The sequence below is a fragment of the Drosophila subobscura genome, chromosome U (genome assembly GCF_008121235.1).
Source record: "Drosophila subobscura isolate 14011-0131.10 chromosome U, UCBerk_Dsub_1.0, whole genome shotgun sequence".
NCBI classification, from domain to species: domain Eukaryota; kingdom Metazoa; phylum Arthropoda; class Insecta; order Diptera; family Drosophilidae; genus Drosophila; species Drosophila subobscura.
The window spans coordinates 21,637,192-21,657,663 of record NC_048534.1 but is presented as its reverse complement, the minus strand read 5'-3'; the positions used below and the strand labels follow the sequence as shown (position 1 = coordinate 21,657,663).

The following is a 20,472-nucleotide window of genomic DNA, read 5'->3' as shown; positions in this document are numbered from 1 at the left end:
CACCACCCATCCTCTTTCCACTTCATACTTGTTGTTGCTGTTTCTTTCCACTTTATCAAAACAACTGCTTGTGCAAGGCATATTGTAAAGAAGGTCAGTTAATTCAGTGGGAGCTCCTGAAAAGCAGCTAAAGATCAGGTGCTTGTGAGTAATCTACAATGTAGATTTCATATATTTTCAATAGTAAATTATATTCTAATTGGGTGCCTCATACTCTATTAAACAGAGTCTATTTATATAGAAGCCGAAGAAGTTTATTGAGATGTTTTAAACCTCCCCAAAATCTGTTTGTCTGCCAAGAGGAGGGAATTCCCTACCCCCTTTTTAATTTACACTTGGCTTGGTTTTTTGGCGCGCACTCTCTCTCGTTCACTCACACTCCTCGCTCTCGCTCTCTCTCTCCAGGTCTCTCTCTCGCGCGCGTTCGTTCGCTTTAAGCATGACAAACAAAGCACCGTAGAATTTCACAACAGGCGAAAAGAGAACTTCATTATGATGTTCGTTTTGTTTTTCCACGAAACAACTGTTTACTGAACGCAGCCGCTGCCGCCGCTGCTGCTGCTGCTGTGTGCTCATTTCAATACATACGACTAGTCGAGTCGCTGCGCTGCTGTCGGTGCGTTTACAAATCGATTTCAATAAGTTTGTCGGTGTTTGTCGGGAAAGCTCAGACGAGGAAACAGACGCTATCAGACGTTGCTCGCGAACGGTTGTAACGGTACCGTGAGAGCCGACACAAAACTTATCATTTACATACGCGCGCGTAACTGTTTAGAATCATTTTTTGCCCAAAGAAGCGCAACAGCGGCACGGCGTGTATATAACGGTAAATATCGGCGGGACAAGCAAGTGCGTATACACGTATTTGTGAGGCTGTGCGTGTGTTTTTGGTTTGGCAAGTGAGATGGAAAAAGCCTATCTTCCTCCTGTTGTGCTGCTGCTGTTTGTGTGTTTGCTAAACAAATAACGGCAAAACAAATAAAAGACACAGGAACAGAACAAGGAAATGTTTTCGAAAAATATCACATAAAAGTAGTTCTTGAGTTGAAAACATATTTTTGAAATTAAAAAATAAAAAATTAATCAGAGAATTCCAAAATAAACATTTCTCTGGGAATTTATACAGAAATGTTTGTAAATTATGTGCCCATAAGTGAGTGCCTCTTAAACGTTGTCTAATTGGAAAACCCAACAGAAAATAATTCATACAGAGCTAAATAGAACAATTTTTCAAAAACATTGTTTTCCACATGAAATCCCAGCCAAGTGCGTATCTGTTTGAAAATGTGTGTGTTTTCGATTGTAATTGGTTTTTTGATTTGATGCCTTGAAATGTATTTTTAAGTTTTTTGTGCTCAATATTCGATGGTTTTTTATGTTGTTTACTTTTTTGCGTTGTTTCATTTGTTTTTGTCTGCCTCTTGGTGCTTTTCTTCTTCGTCGCCTTTTACTACGTCTCCCTCTACCTCCGAAATCTTAATTCGAAATGACAAATCAGCCAGACAAAAGGCGAAACGAAACAGAAACAAAAACTAAATTGTGGGTAACATGGATTTTATGCAAATGAACGGTTTGGCGATCCGTTTTTTTGTAAACAGTATTAAACGAATTCAAAATGGTTGTTGGAAGTGTGTTGTGTGCTAAAAGACATTTTTAAAATATACAAATGGGAGGAGTGTACTAAAAAAAAAAACAATAAACCAAATCGAATCAACAGAAAAATGTAAAAAACAATAAGATAAAGTCATATTTTCAACGGATTTTACCTGGAATTTACAAAAAAAAAAGTACAAAAAACTATCCATAAATGTTTTTAAAGTTGTAAAACCCTTTAAGAACTCGTAAATTATACAATTTAACTTGTGATAGTGGAACAGATCAGATTAAATAATGGAAACCCATTTAAAGAAATGTCCGAGAGGGAAAGCACAAAGAAAAACCTCAAGCGAATGTGCTACAAGTGCAAATTCCACAGCCCGAATAAAGCCCCAATAAAACTATTAACTTAATAAAAAATCAACTTCCTGTTAAAACCAAAGGGATTTAAACAATTCTCCCATGATTCATATTACAAAAGTCGTCCAATAAAAAGTGTGACATTTTCGAATTCCTGCTAAAAAGCCCCCGCGGACGACGACTCGCCCGACACCTTTTGCCACAAACACATGCGCCGCCCGCTTTTCTTGGGAATTAAACAGCAACAAAACAGGCACAGACATGCAAATTTTTGGCGAAAAAAAACCCAAAATCTATAAACGCAATCAGTAAACAACATTCGGAAAGAATACAACAATAATACGAGTAAAAGGGAAAAAATATAAAAAAATTGACCGCAAAATTCCAAGTAAATCCCTCAAAACTGTGCTACTTAAAAATAAAACGAGGCCGTAGACGGCGTCCGAACAGAATGCAAAATGGGAAAAACAATATTTTGGCCAAATATCTATAAAACAATGGAAAATTCAATTGAAAATTCCAACAAAATCTATCGGAGAGACAACAAAACAGTGAGAGAGCGGAAAAAGTGCGTAAAAAAGGCAGCGTGGCGTAAAAAAACAAGTTCTAAAAATAGACCAAAATGTGTCGCGTCTAAAAATTGACGCAGAAGTGGCGCAAACAACCAAACCAAAGCAAAGCAAACAACTAAATACAAAAAAAAAACAAACAAAACAGAAAAACCATGCACGCAAGACATTCAAAAGGCAAACTGAACTGAACTAAAAGAAAACGAATTAAGGTTTTTTTTCCATAAGCTTCGTGTGGCAGACATCTCTTTTGCACTCCCAGTGTCTCTGTGTGTTTGTGTGTTTACCGTTATGATTCATCCAGCTGTTTGCGCAGCGTCGCAATCTGCGCACAAAGAAATATTGTACTTCTCGAACATTTTTGTCCGAGAGAGTGCGAGAGTGGGGGAGACAGAAACCAATTACAGAACAATTTATTAATTGAAAATTAGGTGTGCTAAATCATGTACTAAACCACAAAGAAAGGCACTTTCCTATTGATATATGGTATACTATGCGTTACGTCTATTGCGACAAGTGCTAATAACGTAAAGCAAATTGCGTTGAAACCTGCGAATGCGACCAGGAAGCAAAAATCTACGTTCGACAAAGATTGATGTAAAAGCGAGATGCCGCATAGTATAATGCGCCATGTAACCGTGTGTGCGAGTGAAAGCGCACGTGTCCCTGGTCTATAGTCTCTGCATGTGTGTGTGTGTCAGTTAGTGTGCGAATTACGCTTCCGTCTATTGTGAATGACGAGGCGCACACAGCGGGCACTGTTCGCCTTGCCATCTTTGTTGTTATCGTTTTGCCGTTGTATGTAGTTGTCATACCCATCGGTAATCGTACAGGAAGAGAGGGTATATCCCACGCGAGGTGATAAGTGTCACAAAACAAAGAAAGAAACACTCCCGTTCGATTCTTACAGAGGAACCGGCCAAATGATACGTTTGATCTTTGTAAATGCTGGAAGAACTTTATTCGGCATGTAGAATGTACTCATATTGAATATTTTTACAGAGGGTACAGTTTTGCAGTACAGTTACAGTAGTATAGTAATGAAAATATCAACTACATCCGCAAAATCGGGAAAGTTACAAGCTGGGAAATCCATGAAAACATCTATAATTCCCCCGGCTTTTTTTACTATGTCTCCATAGAATTCAGAATTCACAATTAATATGTATTAATAATAATTAATATCTGTGTACATTTATTTAGATCACAAAATTGATAACCGCCAAGAGGTATTTTTTCTTTGTTGGTTTGAAAATTGATTACTGCCAAGAGGTATTTTATCTTTGTGAATGTAATTTCTTCACACTTTCTTCTTGAAGTAATAGGTAAAATGTTAGTCTTCACATTCTACTCGATCATTCTTACTTGCTTTTTGTTGTTCACTTGTGACATTTACACACACTCACACATGCGTGTTTTTCTTAACAGAAATTTCTTGGTCGCCCGGCATTTTGTACAAATTGCGACATTTTCCCTTTCCCCCCAGACTAAAAACGTTGTGTACGAGTATGTCAAAATGTTAATACTAAAATCTGTTTTCAGTAAAAACTGCCACATCATGCGCCGTGGACTTGGTTCCTATATAGAACAAAAACTAACCTAACGAATGTACTATACATACATACATGATCTCGGGGCATACTATACTAAGTGCCACTGACCTAGGCAGGCAGCCAGGCACTGGCGTAGATGGGTGACGTGTTTTGTAAACTGATTAAAAAATTGCTTGCTGATTTTATACGGAATTTCTGAATGGGAAAGAATGTTTTGATTTTTGTTTGTGTTGTTTTTTTGTGTACAAGTAGATTACAAATGTCGATCATCTAAAGTTCAGATTGGAGTTCATTAATAATGCGAAATCGATTTGGTTTGAAACAACGCAATATCAGAGTAGGCATCGGGTTTTTCATTTGGGATAAGATTCCAGAAACAGGTTAATGGAATTTCCTAAGCCACGAGCATGGGGGAATATCATGGGTAAACATGGGGAATATCGCGGGTAAACATGGTTGATAAATCTAAATACGTCACAGCTATTTCATCATCAGATGCAAGCTAAGATAACGTGTGCAGCCAACCAAGGGTCTTATCTTGTTTAAAGATGTTTCGGGATAAAGTTAATTTTATTCGAGTACTTTTTTGTTTGTCATTGGAATGAGGCAAAGAGTCTGATTAGAATTAGAATTGTCATTTCATTATTATTTAAAAACAGTCATCACGAAACAACCCTTAACATCGTTTGAGTTAATGTAAAAATATACAATTTAAAGGTTTTAGGAAGTTGTGTCTATTGTATGGGATTCTTAATCAAAGAATTTTATATATTTAAAAAGAATAATCATGATTATCTATTGACTGCTGATCTTTCTTTTACTCTTAAAAGTTTCCCAGGAAACTAAATTCCATTTAATTTATTTGTGCTTTAAAATATTAACAATTGCAATTACTACAACTGCTTCACAGCTTTAGCACTGCACTAAATGTCGTTAAAATATTTAGATTAGTTCCCCATTTCGTACTGGCATGGAAAAATGTCGGTTGACTTTTCGCAATGGACTTTCAATTTATCAATTATATGCCAAATCAAATAAAAATCCCCAGCAATTAACAAGTTTGCTGCTGCCAACGCGAGCCGTGTAGTGAGAGAGAGAGAGGCCCCTTTTTTAGTTGGCTAATAATGACGATGAGTGGCAGAGGCTTGCTTTATTTTTGCCATGCTTAGTTGTTGGCATGAAAATTTCCTATTTCTGATTAACACCTCTCTACTCATACACAATGTTTGCCGGGTGGAGTGTGGGGGCTGGCACGAATAACAGAGTTAACAGCAGAGTAGGGTCCGAATGACCAGCCCCGATCGTTGGATTGCTCACGTATGTATTTGGCCGTAAACAGTTTCGATTGCCGGTGGCGCTGTATGAGAGAGTGTGCGTGATTGGGTGAGTGATTGAATGAATGAGTCACGGCTATCATTTAAGCCAGGGACGGAATGTTGGGAACACGACTAAAATAACACTGCGAATAGATCAATAAAAAGGCTAAAAGTTAGAGAATAGTTCAAGTATAATGCAGTTAGAACTATCTTTACACAAACAATGCCCTAAAAATTGTATAAATATACAAAAAATATTAATTTGTTTGTCCTTTCTCTTTACAGTTATTTACCCAAGCAGAAGAAAATTGCTAAATGAAAGAGAATGAGACACAGTCGACAGACGCACAGAAGACGATGTTGATTGAGTGCATTTCGCGCGACATTCCCTGAGAGTAACGGCCACAAAGCAACTGCAAGAGAGAGAAAGAGATAGAGAGAGAGCGCGAGACAACTAGTGAGTGATAGTGGGCCAAGACAGAAAGCTCAGCGTTGCAACACCACAAAAACACAACACACAGACACTGCAACCCCACCGAGTGAGCGAAACAGCAAATGAACTTCAATCCGGCCAGCGTTGTAGCAGCAGCAGCAGCAGCCGCCCACAATACGCACCACACCCACCCCCACCTACTGCATCAGCACCACACGCACCCGCACCATAATCAGCATCAGCCCCACATAATCCCACTGCCCAGCTACAGCAGCCAGCCAGCGATAGTGGTGGGTGTGGGCAGCGGGACAGCGGGACACGGAGCCAATACAGCTGGCAATATTTCTCCAAAAATCATGGAATGGACTAATGACGATGCCTTGGAGCTGATCGAACAGTATCGCTGTCACACAGAGCTCTGGAACCGGGCCGATCCCAAGTACAAGGACAAGTTGTGCCGGTTCCGGGCCTGGTCGGAGATTGCCGAACGCTTCGGTTGCAGCAAGGCCGAGGTGGAGCGCAAGATGAACGTACTGCTCACCCAGTACCGGCGCGAGAAGCATAAAATGTTTGTGAAAATCTACCAGGGCATCCAGCCCAATCCGTCCAAGTGGTATGCCTTCAAGCGGTTCGATTTCATGGAGGCCGGCGGTGGCAGCCTCAGTGGTGGCGTCGGCGGCGGCTCCGGTGGCGGTGTCCTGACCAGTGCTGGCAGCAACATTGTGGCCAATCCTGTTGCCACCTCAGTGGCGGCAGTGGCTACTCACAATGGGCTCAATGGACTGGCAGCCGCCGCAGCGGCAGCTTACGAGAGCAGCACTATTGCGGCAGCGGGCAATGGTGGAGCACCTGGACTGGGAGGAGGAACAACACAGCCCGCCATGCAGCATAGACGCATCAAGACCAAAGAGCTGAAATATTTCGGAGCGGTGAGTAAGCGGGGCGGAAAATAACCCAAATGCGTAATCGCCAAAACAGTAAGACGGCAGACGGCAAGCAAGTGTTGAGGGGGCTTAACCCCAGGGTGGTCAATGTCATTGATTAGCGGGAATTGCCCCCGCGAAGAAGTGTGTGTGTGTGTGATATTTTTTCAGTTGGCAACAAGTATTTGACGATCATAAAATATGTATTTGATGGATTTCCTGTAAGTTTGATTTTGTGACGAATTTTGCTTCTACCCCGTTTGGACGTTTTCTTGAGACTCATGAAATATACATAAATGTTTGGCTTGTTGATTTGGCTCCAAATCACGTGTGGGCGATTTATCAATCGCTTAGCAATAGTCTCAATAATGTATTGAATTGAACGCCTATGAGGGGATATTTTTGTTGGCACATAAATGGGCAGCAAAACGTTTCTAGTGTTAATTTCAAATCAAAACAAGCGCCAAAAGCTACCAGAAAGAGAGCGTCACAACACACTCACCTCACCTCACTCCAGTAGGAAAGAGAGAGAGAGAGAGAGAGCCAAAACTGGAGAGAGAACACGAACCAATCAAACATGTGCGCGAGTGACTTGCTGTTTTGGTACAGAGAGACTTTTGCTTTGCTGTGTGTGATTCGATTCTCTCTCTGACGCTCGAACTGTCTTCTTTCCGTGTGCGCGTGTGTGTGTGCTTTTTTGTTGTTGACGATCAAAACAGAATTAAAATTTTACGCATAAATTTTTCTTAGAAATTTGCGGTGGTGTGTGTGCGTTCCTCGACCGCAGCCACACGAAATTGTCTCTCTCTCTCTCTGTCTCTGGATTGTATGCGCGTGTGTGTTGTCTGCTATTTGACTTGTCGCGCCAGGCAACCATCAGAGCAGGGGGTGTGGGGGCCCTGACATTTCGTCGCCGTTTGCTCTCTCCTCCCAATCCCTCTCCTCTTCCCATCATTATTTTGTTTTTTTTGTATGATGAAATGTTTGTTTTGCCCCGCGAAATGTTTTTCGAGAATGCGACTGCGACGCAGCACACTTGCGGTAGCGAGCGTTTGCTTTTTTTTGCCTCATACGTTAATACCCCTTGCACACGGTATGATGGGTTTGTAAAGCCGTTTGGATGCATTAATGATAAATGCAAGTTGGTTCTAGCATTTACATATATGAACAATCAATCCATGAGTGGTTTTTTACTTAAAATCTGATGAATATTCCTCATTCATATTTTCAATATTTTGGATGACGCTTGCAATTATCATATTCCATTAAACTGCCTATGAAAACATGTGGTAATGATACATGTTTTCATAGGTACCCTTAAACTCGACACCAAACGTTTGTTTTGTGAACGTTTCCACCGCTGCTCCGATTTCTCCTCTTCGCCTATCTTTGATATGCTCTATCTCTGTCTGCCGTGATTCGTTTTGAGCTTTTGTTTTTACTTGGCTTGGCTCTCTCTCTCTCTCTCTCTGTCTCTCTTTAGTTTTTTCACTTGTTCTTCGTTACTGTTGTTTTGCTGTTGCTTTTGTTGTTGTCCTTCTTGCTGCTGCTGTTGTTTGTCAGACTTATCAAAACAAAATGCCAGTCGAGAAAGAGTGAAAGAGAGAGAGAGAGAAGTCGGTGCGTCAACGTTGTTGTTGCTGCTCTCTGTCTCCGTCTCTTTGGTTGTTTTCATTCGCTTTTTGCTGTTGTTTCTAGAAAATAAATGAAATTTCTGTGAGCAAAATAATATGAAACTTGGCGCCTGGACTTTTGGAAGGCAGGCAGGGCGTGGGTGGATGCTAGGCTGGGGGGAGTTTTCGTGGTAAAATAAAGGACGCATAACGAATAGGTGTGGGAGAGTGACAAAAGGGGTGAGAAGGTGGGCAGTGTGGTCGGGGGGTTTCTGGGGCATGCAACTTGTTTGTTTGTTCAAGTCATGTCACCTATTGTTTTCTGTGTTGTCCTGTAACGTATTTTGACATTTATGACTAGACAAATAGCTTTAGCAAAGGCGAATAGTGTGACCACAGGGATTGTTGGCCAGACAAAATATATGTACAAATGAAACGGTAATTTAGAAAGAAATAGAAACAAATCTTTGTCCAGGGGTTATAATATGTACATACATATGTATATCGGTAACTGAAGCATTCATATTGGCTATTATGACAACATACATATGTACATACAGTTGTGTTCAATGAAATAGTAGTGCCGCGCCACACAATTTTCACAACTATTTTTGAGACGCTTCCAGTCTTTCGAATTGAACAAGTGATACCTTTTTGGAAAGCCTGAAATGTTCACATTAGAACCCAGAAAGAATCCTGGAACATTTGCATTCCATCTTCTTGTTTTACATGACTTTAGAAAAATACCCATGAAAACTGCTGTTCAATAAAATAGTAGTGCTGGGTGCAAGTATTAAAAAAAAAATAAAAAAACAAATTAAATCAATTCAAAAAAGTTACCATCAGTAAGCTTAGTTTATATATTGAATATTTAGATGAAAGAAATGTTTGAATATAGCGGTACTTTTGTTTTTGGAGCGTAGAAGTAATCAATGAACGGTCCAAATTGGGAGACTTTAGAATTCGACTAAAAACTAAAATCAGGAGGTATAATGAAATTCAAAACTAATTTGAATGTGCTTTTACTGTTATATTAAATAGTTTAAACTAAAAGAAGCACCCTGAAAAATGATTTTTTATGCGAAAAAATTGTCTTTTAGTAGATGGTCGAAGATGGTTGAAGGCAAGACCAAGGTCTTCAATATCCTCAAAAGTTATGAAAACAATTTTATATCGCTCTGAAAGTGTTTTGATAGCTAATACACGACTGATTACACATTATTAAGTTGCAAGAGGTCCCCGGAAGCTACGCGTTTGAGAATATAAGCACATGGGTACACGACTCATGTTTTGAAAAATGAGGACATGAGGCATGTGGACTGGGCCGTGTCACAGTCCGAAAAATACTTTTGACAGATGAGTGTAAAGTTGTTTTATATGGTAAGAAAGACTCAAAAGAATATGTTTGGTGTTCACAGATATCTGATAACTGCCCAAATTCTTGAAAAAAACAACATTGGGCATGTTGGGTTGACCCTTATGGGCTACAGCCCATATAAACTCTTACTTCCTAGCCTTATACTGACGTATTTCATAAAGTGGTGTGTGCCAACATACTTTTTAATACAATACAGTAATATAACTATTGAAAAATGCCTATCAAAAGGATCTGTCATCAAGATAATGATCTGAAACACGCAAGAAAGCTCGCTAGGAATGGAATTTTATCCGAAGAGGTCAACACTTTTCCATGTCTTGCTCAGTCTCTAGACCAAAATCCCAACGAAATCTTATTGTAAAATGTGAAATGTGCTATTACTATTACAAATCCGTCAACCAGAGCACAGTTTTACCAAGGTGTTTAAGAATTATAGTCTCAGATCTTATTTAAGCTTGGGCAGTACCTTATTTACACATGACAGGTGGGCGTAAGGCCATAGTGAAAACAAATTTGATTAAAAACTACATATTAAACCTCAAGAAACATATAGAACATGAAACATATGCATTAATTCCACTTTCGTATTTTATTTCTATTTTCTAAAAAAAAACTACTATTTTATTGAACAGCATTTTTTATAGGTATTTTTCTTAAGTCATGTAAAACAAGAAGATGGAATGCAAATGTTCCAGGATTCTTTCTGGGTTATAATGTGTACATTTTAGGCTTTCCAAAAAGGTATCACTTGTTCAATTCGAAAGACTGGAAGGGTCTCAAAAATAGTTGTGAAAATTGTGTGGCGCGGCACTACTATTTCATTGAACACAACTGTATGTATGTAATTATTAAAAAAATAAAAGATCGCTGCTATGAAAGATTACTTGTCGATAATTTTTGTTTCCCATCTATCATATACTCGTAATAACTGAATCTCTGCCGAATTGGCCACACTGTTTATTGTCTATATTGGCCATAAATCAGTGCCCTGCATACCCCAATTGATACGCTCACTTTTGACATCGCCTGTTCACATCCCCTTACCGCCACCCAATGCGACCCCTCTTATCACCTTCCTCCCACCTCTAGTGCTATTCCGTCCAGGGTTTGCAGTTTTTGTTGTAATTGTAGCTGCTGTCATATTACCGTTGTTCTCTTTTTTGGTTTTTAGCCTCTGTCTCGTGTTTTTTTCGCTACTTTTGCGTCATTATTATTTGCGTGTGCAGGCATGACGCCCATACCTCATGCCCACGCCCACTTACGGACCGCCCACAAGCGGCCAGTGCCACCCACAACATCCCACTCCCGTTTTCACTCCACCACCCCGCCACCCCACTCCACTCATTGTTATGTATTTTTGTTCATATTTTGCAATTGTTTTGCTCTGCTCTGCGGTATTTTCTTCAAGACAACAACAAACAAGAAGAAGAGCAGAGAAGGAAGGAGCTGAAAAGTACATCGCTGTTGATTTTATACCCTTTAACGGAGGGGTATGTCTAGTTTTTTCAGATGTTTGCAACGCAGATAGCCCTAAACAAATACACAACCAGTAGATATGGAATATAGTGAAATATCATATACATATGATACGATTAATTGCACAACTTTGAAGCAAATTTAAGCTTTTACAAAATTAAAAAAAAACGGTGGACTTGTTGGGGAAAAGCTTGGGATGACGGAATCCTGGCAGCTTTCCTCTTTCTTCATTAGCATCATTAGGTTTCGATAGCTTTCCCGGATAGCGCATGCGGAACTTCATGAAATGACTGCGCATCAGTGCGATTTTTCTATGGCGAATTGTATGCGCACGATTCTGGTGTTTTTTCTCACGTTTTGCGACTGACATTCTGTGGCACCCAGTATACGGGAATAAGAATGATTTTAATTGTTTATTTGGTTACAAGAAAATTTTGAATTTACCTGTGGACAGACTTTCTACACTGAATTTGTAAAAACTTTATATGAAATGAAGTGCTGACATGTTATTCTGGGAATAAAGGATCGATCGTATATACCTACATATACATATGTATGGTATATATGTAAAAGGGTATCAACAAGATCGGCGCTCGCAGAAAGTTTTCCTTCCTTTTTGCTGTTTTGAGTCCGCTATGTTGTGGCTAGCCAGCAGGCAGCGCGACGACGCGCCTCACGCATTGCCTTGCACTCTGCCGCCCCCATCCAGTGCTCTTTGTTGTTTGTGCTTCCTATTGTTGTTGGAGTAGCAGCAGGAATATTATGCACTTGTTGTTGCAGTTGTAATTCGCGTTGTTTTGTTTTCTCTCTTACTCTGGCCTACAACACATCATAGCATAGCGCCCCTGTGGCGTTTGGGTGTGTGGTGGCGGAATGAAAAGTGCAAGGCAAATAAGCAGCAAAAGCACCAGTAGTGGCAATGGCAGAAGAGAGAAGGAGGCAGTAGTAGCTTCGGGGGAAGGAGGAGTATGAATGGTTTACTATTACAAGGTAAGGAAGTTTCAGAGAACCCTCCCTGCGTTGTGCGGACAGAGCACACAGAACGCGAGAGAGATAGTGGCTCAAAAATTAGGCTACTCGGTCTCGGTGAGCGCGGAAATGCTACACCTTGTGTAGAGAGACCTTGGCAGCAGCAGACGGAGAGAGCCGCAGAGTGCAGTAGCATCGATAGTATGAGTGAGAGCCAGCAGTAGTAAAAGCCGCGAACAGCAGCGCAGCACAGTAAATAGGCAGCAACAAAACTGCAGTCAACTGCAACGCTGGCAGCTAAGTCGGCGTTTGTTTTTGTTTACTTATTCATTCAGCAGAGGAGGAGCGTGGCTATGGAAGTTTTTTTGGTTTCACGTTGATGATGATTACGATGATGATGATTAGCAAGGGGAGTTTTTCGTTGTTGTTTTTGTTGCTTTTGTGGAAAGTTATGCAAGAATTTTGTTGTTTTCATATTTGTAAAGTTCAATCGGTTGAGAGAGCGATGGGCATATGGTTTATTCCGGCTTAAATGGTTAGAAAGGGGAACCACCCCACCGTAATACAATGTAGGTGAAGAAGTTTATGAGCGCAACTAAGTAAAGAAATTAATTAAAACTTGAACAAAATTATACCATATATGAGAGTTTCCAAATACATATAAACGATAAATCTAACAATTGAATCTTTATCATATTAAACAGGGAGTTGCATGTAACTATCCTAGGTACATAACTTGAAATGGGATAAAACTACCTTTGTAAAAGTAAATCAAACGGCACAAAAACTGACTCAATTCAAGAAAAGCTTTCAGCGGGATTAAATCTCTAAGTGCAGTTGACAACCCTAAAATTGACAGGTGCGACAAAATGTATGCACTCCACATGCAGTTTCGTTTTTGCTATTTGTTCCACTGTTAATTTTACGACACCCCTTCCCCGGTCAGCATGTGGAAGCGGGGAGGGATGGAGAGAGGGCGCTTGCGCTTGCGGTTTTCCTGGCAGTTTTCATTAATGTTAGTGTAGCATTTACTGTTGTTGTTGTTTCTGGTGTTGCTGTGTGTGCGCTTTTGTGAAAATATCGCCATCGTACTTCAAAAACATTTGCGTGAGCAAAAGCAGTACAGTTGTTGGGAGGGGGGGTGTGACAGAGGGGGAACTATGGCCTTTTTGTGACGAGGTATATTGATAAGAAGGTATGCCAGCTCGAGAGAGGGTTTTGGATTTATGGGATAATCTACAAAAATATAGCGGAATACCTTGGTATCGAGAGCGGAACGGGACTCTGCCTAACCTTCTTATCAATGCACTTTGTCTTGAGCAAAAAGGAGGTACAGTGACGACGATGACGATGGACGACGACGCGTAGTTTGTGTAGTGTATTATTTATTCATTGGATTGGATGATAATCAGTTTGTTTACATTTTTCAGTTGCACACAAACACACACATAGGCAGCGGGAGCGAGCGAAAGAGGGAGAGAGGGAGTAATAGCAAGAGCGAGTGAGAGCGAGCTCATTCTCTTGTCTGTTTTTATTTTATTTGCCTTAACAAAATAATAATACAGACATGCAAACACGCACACACACGCTAGTCGAGCACAGCTCTGCTCTGAATGCGTAAACAACAAAAGCAGCTGCAACAATAATAACAACAATTGTGTGAGGGAGGGGAGGTGAGAGACAGTGGTAGAGGAAGCGAGATGGATGATGGTTGATTGTAGGAGGGAGAGAAGAGAAGGTTCGGTTGGGGACCTAAAAACAGCAAAGATGGGAAAAACAAGACGAAAATGTTCAACTGTTATTTATGATGCCCTAACAAACAAAATTATGAATGAGTTTTGCTTTGCGTGTGTGTTAAAGAGCGAAATTACAATTAAACAAATTTCGAAATATTAAAAAAGTTTTGATAATCATTTTTGGGGTAATACCAGAATTTGGAGCAAACATAATTTACCCATTTACACATTAAACATTGTAATTGGAGTTACCATTTCAATTACATATGTAGTTGGATTGGACCTGAGGTTTTGAGGTTTTTGAGATTACTCCATTACATTTAAGAACTCAATATTAAAGAGCATTTACAGTTCTATATAAGAGCTTTCGATAATGACTTTCATGGAAAGTTCTAGGCGCCGACAAAAGAAGAAGGAGGTGGGAAAAAGAAGGAGAACCACACCACATCAACAGCAATGACAAAATCAAAGAGATCGCACGCAGCCAGACAGACAGAGAAAGCGATAGTCGTAAGTGAGAGAGAGGGAGAGAGAGAGAGAGAGCGAGCGAGCGCTGCGTGATGATCGTTGACCACATTAAAACTGTTTTTGTAGTTGTGATTCTCTGCGTTTTTGTTTTGTGCGGCGGTCCCAAACGTGGGGTAGGTTAATGCTAATGGCATTAATGAAAGCTCTCTCGATACTGATACCCTACGCTCTTGGCATGGACGTTCGTTCTCCCAAGAAACGGGCGACCATCACGTGCTCTTTCAACTATTCACATGCTCTTTGCGACCTGATATGTAATCTCTCTCTTTGGCTTTTTGCAAACTAATGATGATTTTCTCTTATGGTTTTTGCAAACTAATGAATTTTATGGTTTATTTTTTAAACTAATGATGATTAGCTCGAATGTTAATGCTGACATTACCGAATGCTCCTAAAAATTAAACGCTGACATTGTCAAAAGTCGCCCTCGCAAGAGAACAGCAACAACAATCTCTTATTTTATCAGATCAAAGAAACCGTTAAGTGTCTCTCCCTCTTGCCAACACTCAATCACAGGCAAGTGTAGCAGAATTTGCCACTCTCTTAAGACTTGAGTTGAACGCTCTTTTGAATCGTGGCTCTTTCTCTCTCGCGTGCTGTGCTTTTTGAAATTTTTACTACGCCGCTAGAATAATTTCGGACCAAAAAATATTACGAGTTCGAGTCGTGTTCTCGTTGCGGCGGCGACAGCAACAACCAAAAAATACAACACAATAAACAAGTGTAAACATTCAAAAACGTTTCATTTATTAAACATCAGCAATCTCAGATAAAAGAAGATGCATTATCAGGGCAACAATACGAATATCAACAGTCTGTCCAGAATCCCCATCGAAGGAGCAACAGCAAACGTAAGCTTTTGAGGGAGGGGGTGAAGGGCACTAGAGCTCGGTTTGGAAGGTTCGTGCACTTTGGCACCTTGCGCGACTCTCTTTTGTCTCCTCTTTATACCCTCTTTTACCACTCTGTGTGTGTGCGTGTGCGGCTGCGTGTGTCTGCTAATTTGTTTTGATCGCTTCGTGTGTTTGTCATTTTTACGCGACCAACAAAAACAACCCATCCAAAACACGATTCCAAATGTGGTCAAATTATTAATTATTTGTCATTATCATAACTTTTTATCATAATTTTGTTTGTGTGCATCCCTCTCTCGCTTGCTCTGATTTCATACCCTTTTGCAGAGAGAAGATAAGGTATGATCACTTTAAGAAAGAGAATGACGCTTATACGAGTGAAATTTCTGCAATTTGTTCAGTCTTAACTTTAAAATAGGAGGCTGTCGTAGAAAGTAGAGCCTGTAACACAATCGATTCAGATTTTGTGTCTATTACTTTTATCAGAATCCAAAAATCGATTAAAAAGGGTATATAACTCTTCGATATCCATCATTTAATTTATGTTTTGCATTCTTTGCTCAGAGAAGTAGACGATCCGATCAATGAGTACAAAAACAGCAACATTAAGAGAGGTTTTTGACCGACACTGGAATGTTATTCCCAAAACCGAACATTTCCAAATAATTATACCTGATTCGGATATAAACAATTCGCTGTTTTTTTTTTTGGGTTCCCAACTTTAGAGATTATTATGCAAAAATTGAATTAAAATTATAATTCATGCGGGAATGCAATTCAATAAAGATTGTACGTAATCATAGATCAGCGATTTTTAAATTGAAAAGTACAACAATTATTCAAAAACTGCAATTCCTCAATCAAATTCAGATTTTTTAATTTTAACTTTAAAGTCAATAGCCAATAGTGATTCAATAATTTCCCATTCACATGCCGTCATCGTTATAGTCGATTTGAGAATCTTGTGCTTCTTGCTATCTCAAGAATTTATTAGATTCAACCTTCGACATACTTTCGAGTACCTGTACTTATCATCAACCTGGTTACCAGACTCCTCTTTGCGACGAAAGATAACCAATGAAGATAAAACATTAGTCATATATAATACTTAACAATAAAGGGAGAGAAGATTCTTTATGGTGACTAGAACAAGGGATCCATCTAATAAATAAAACTTTATACCTCACACATTTGTCAAGCAAATATTGTAAAAGAGAAGAGAATTTTAAGTACGTTGACTTGCAAGTCTGATGCTTGTAATGCGGGGGATCGTTGGCACCGATGGGAGCTGTTGCAAAAGGCGCGATTCGTCCATTAAATTCCAATTATATTCCTTAATTTCTTCCTTGTAATTCCTGGAGCTGAGGCAGCTCCACTTTAAATGGAACGATCTCTAGATTCTCTATAAAATTCTAGTCTTAGTTTTATTTATAATTCAGTTTGGAACTAATTTTTATTAAGTAAATCTTTATGATGGGGTCTTTGATTCTTAAGTAGGTCTGGGTCTAGGGCTCTTATCGCGTTTGGGAAAACCTTTTTGGTCGGCGTCACGATGACGATGGCGGAGACGAACCTTTGGACACGCGATTGAAAAGCTCTTATCTGAATGTTTGTATTTCTTTCTTGCAGATGGGCCTCAACATACCCATGCTGATAGCGAGCAGCCAGACGCTGGACAGCTGGAATACGGCGGGGCAGTACTCGCCCCCGATATCCGGGTCCGCAGGCAGCGATCGCGGTGGCAGTGCCGGAGGAGGAGTGGGATCGGTATCCCAGCAGCAGCAACAGCAACAGCAACTTCGAGTGCCCCTACCCATGGCGTATGGAAATGCGGGCACCCCCTATGCCGGCGGTGGGCCGGGTAGCAGCAGCAGCGAATTCCAGCCTAGTCCCCACAAAACCATGGACACCTCGGATAACGAGGACAACAACAACAAGGAGGATGCAGCAGCGGCGGCAGCACTGGGACAGCTGGCAGCCAAAGTGGAACGACGCTCACCCCATTCCGCGACAAGTGGTGGACCAGGCGGTGGCCCCGGTGGAGGAGGAAGCAGCAGTCGTGATGCCAACGATCCTGGCAGCGATCCCGCAGAGCGAGGACCGCTAAGTGAAGCGGGATCGAGTCCCATACCCAACACCAACATGCACGAGGCGCACAAGAATCATCTGCTATCCAGCCCGGCGGCGTTAAGAGCCTCCACGCCCCGCCAGGCACACGAGCAGCTCCTCCATCCGCACGTACATCCGCATCATCTGCAGCAGCAGCAACAGCAACAACAACAGCAGCAGCAGCAGGCGCCCCTGCAGTCCCATCCACACCATCCGCATCACGGCCAACACTCGGATGAGCTGGACATCAAGCAGGAGCTGGTGGACTACTTTCATGGCCAGCCCGTGGGTGGTGCCGTGACAGGAGCCGTCGCCCCACCAGCCCTCGAATCGCATCGTTCCTACAGTTCGGCGGGGGAGGAGAGTCGCCTGCCGCTGGACATGGCGCAGGATCTGCGAGTGGCGGCCCAGGCCAAGGCCAACTTTGGATCATTTGTGCTGCCGCCACGCAGTGGCACCACCACCTCCGCCACAGCCATGCCCCTGAATATGAGGAAGCTGACAGCTGCCTCCAGTGCCGCCGGCCATATGCTGATGAACTCCCTGCTCAGCTCAAGGGAGAGCATGTCCGACGGCGAGGAGGTGGACAATGATGAGGCCACCGAATCGGCCGCCAGTCCCGGCCGCGTGAAGAGCAGCGTTTCGGCCCAGGATGCCAGCTCAGCTGCTGCAGCAGCGGCGGCAGCCACCGCCTTCTATGCGGAAAGCCTGAGTCGCGACGACTGCGATTTTGTGGGCTCCAATGTGTCGATGAAGCTGCGGACAATGGATCGCACGCAGCGTATCATTGCCGAGAAGCTGATCAGCGAGGTGCTCTACTACGGACAGTTCAACGAGCTGGAGCGTACGGCACGGATCCTGCCCAAGTGACAGTGGCGCCTCAAGAAGTGGACGACTGGGACGACCAATACAACAACGACTGGGACGACGGGCGGGACACCTATAATGGGTCTGGGTCTGGGTCTTGGTCTGGGCCTGAGCTACGGCACAGTGGGGCGGGGACGTTTGCGGTCGGAGCATGGCAAATAAATGCAACGAAATTCCATTTATAAAGAAAATAGTCAAAGCGAAACCAACAAACAAAATACAACAAAAAACAGTACAATTTATTTTTAGTTTTTTTTTTGCCAGGGGTCCCCACCGCCACACACCACTTGTACAAAGCATTAAGATGGAGGAGCAGGGGCAGCGTTACTTAGGGGAAAGATATACACATAGAGAGGTTAGTGGAAAGGTACTTGTACTTAGGAGAGCAAAACCTTGGGCATCCATCCCCCTTTTAAAAAAGCGAAATAAAACAATAAGCAAATAAAACACAAACCAAAGTTACTTTCTATTCTGTTCTGTTTTTTGGGGCCCCCAAAGTTACACAAATAAAATACATAGATCGTATAATAGGGTTAGAGTGGGTCGGGGAAACGATAGGCGTGAGAAGATACCTGAGACAGAATCTCAGTATTAAATATAAAATACAATTTTACATAGACCATAGACCGCTGCAGCCGACGGATGACGGTACAGATGATCCTGTAAAGCATTTTGCCATGTTTATAGTTAGATATTTGGGCACAGCTTTCGTCCACTTCTAGGCGCCCAAAACATATGTACACCTCGCTCTAAGAAAATATAAAATCTATGCTAAAGACAAGGAAGGGAATTACTAACAAAAGAAAATAAACAAAAAAACTAACTAATGTTCCGAAAGAGCTGATTGATGCAGAAAGGCACTTGTAAAACCTAAACTATACACGTAAATGTATGTTTTCTATATATCTGTCTATGGATATATGTATGTACGTATATGTAAATGGAAAGTATATAATATACCATAAAATAATATATATCATTGTACCTTATTTTGAAACAGAAATGTTTTGTTAGTCACATAAGTCTGGTCGTCGAGAACACAGCAATCCAAAACCCAACAACAACAAAAAACTGAAACCAACCAACAGAAAAAATACAAATAAGTCATAAAAAAATTAATAGTAATAATAATAAACACAAGTGGAAACTAAAGTAAAATAAGAAATATTGTTGTAAATTTTAATTTTGTGTCTGTTTTATTTTTCTGTTTATGTTTTATCTCCTTTTGTGTGCATAATTATGGTAAACTTTTTTGTGTAGCTCGTAATGATTTTTTCATAGTATTTAAGTAGTTTTTTTATTTTTGTATGCAAAGCAAAGCGAGCAGAAAAAACAAGAAGAGAGAAACGAATTATTGAATTAATTTATATAAAATATATATATATAAATGTATATCTAACAAAAATATGGGCAAACTAGTTAGTCACCTAAATGAGAGAAAGAGATGTGGACGATGATGATGATATGATTATGATGCAATGCAGCTCCGGCTTTTGCTGTTGCTGCGTTTTTTTAGCCGTAGTTTTTACATTAGTCTAGTGAAAAAAAAAGCAACAACAAAAAGTCCAAATCGTAAAACAAGTCATTTGTAAAAAAAAACACAAATATATGGAAAATTATACAATATATAAATTAATTGTCTGTAAAATTAGCAAGAATTTGTTTGGCATCCATCGATGGGTGGTGCGTTGTGTGTGTTCTGTGTGTGTGTGGAGTGTGCATGGAAGGTAAACCAAAATAATGCGTTTTTTGTGAATGTATAAAAGAACAGCTAAAAAGATTTAAAAAAACCAACCGTAAAATAAATGTGTGTACCTATTTGTCTGACAAGCATTGTAAAAGCGAAATGGTTTTGTTTCATTTGATGGTTTTTGTAAGGTAATTATTGGAATTAAAATTGATAAAATGCAAGTTTGTGTGGGATGGAAATCAGGCATAAGAATGGGCACGGACTAAATATGACACCTACATATGTATGTATGTACATATCATTCTTTGCCACAAACTACGGAAGGAATTCGCGCGAAATTGGAGGAACAGCATTATCAAGTGGACCGTCCTGTGCCGTAGTCGATTCGCTCCGCTCCTATCACCCATTCCATTTGCATGCATTTTTTTTTTCCTGTTCTTAGAGTCTCATTTGAATATAAAAATAAAATTATAATATCCATGGCAAAAAACATGAATGGAAA

The 20,472-nt window shown here is 40.7% G+C and overlaps 1 protein-coding gene and 1 long non-coding RNA gene across 4 annotated transcripts; one reads left to right on the top strand and one right to left on the bottom strand.

Annotated features, from left to right (window-relative positions):
* The first annotated feature begins 601 nt into the window (after window positions 1-601).
* On the top strand, window positions 602-20,057 carry LOC117902403 (maternal protein pumilio). Of its 3 annotated transcripts, none has more exons than XM_034813740.1 (3): window positions 602-826; window positions 5,680-6,756; window positions 16,934-20,057. In XM_034813740.1, the coding sequence occupies exons 2-3, from the start codon at window positions 5,950-5,952 to the stop codon at window positions 18,281-18,283; spliced, it is 2,157 nt and encodes a 718-aa protein (XP_034669631.1). In that variant the 5' UTR covers window positions 602-826; window positions 5,680-5,949; the 3' UTR covers window positions 18,284-20,057. The 3 variants fall into 3 exon arrangements, with proteins under 3 accessions (XP_034669631.1, XP_034669632.1, XP_034669633.1); XM_034813741.1 differs by having other exon boundaries at window positions 602-849; XM_034813742.1 differs by lacking the exons at window positions 602-826; window positions 5,680-6,756 and adding an exon at window positions 15,121-15,301.
* LOC117902407 lies at window positions 11,303-11,718 on the bottom strand. The gene is made up of 2 exons (XR_004649395.1): window positions 11,662-11,718; window positions 11,303-11,588 (listed from the first exon to the last, which is right to left on the bottom strand). It is a non-coding gene; the product is annotated as an uncharacterized LOC117902407 (long non-coding RNA).
* Window positions 20,058-20,472: the final 415 nt, after the last annotated feature.

Coding starts and splice junctions, on each gene's coding strand:
- LOC117902403 (XM_034813740.1), top strand. CDS start 5,950: ATGAACTTCAATCCGGCCAGCGTTGTAGCAGCAGCAGCAGCAGCCGCC. Junction 6,757..16,933: donor AGCTGAAATATTTCGGAGCG/GTGAGTAAGCGG, acceptor TCTTTCTTGCAG/ATGGGCCTCAACATACCCAT.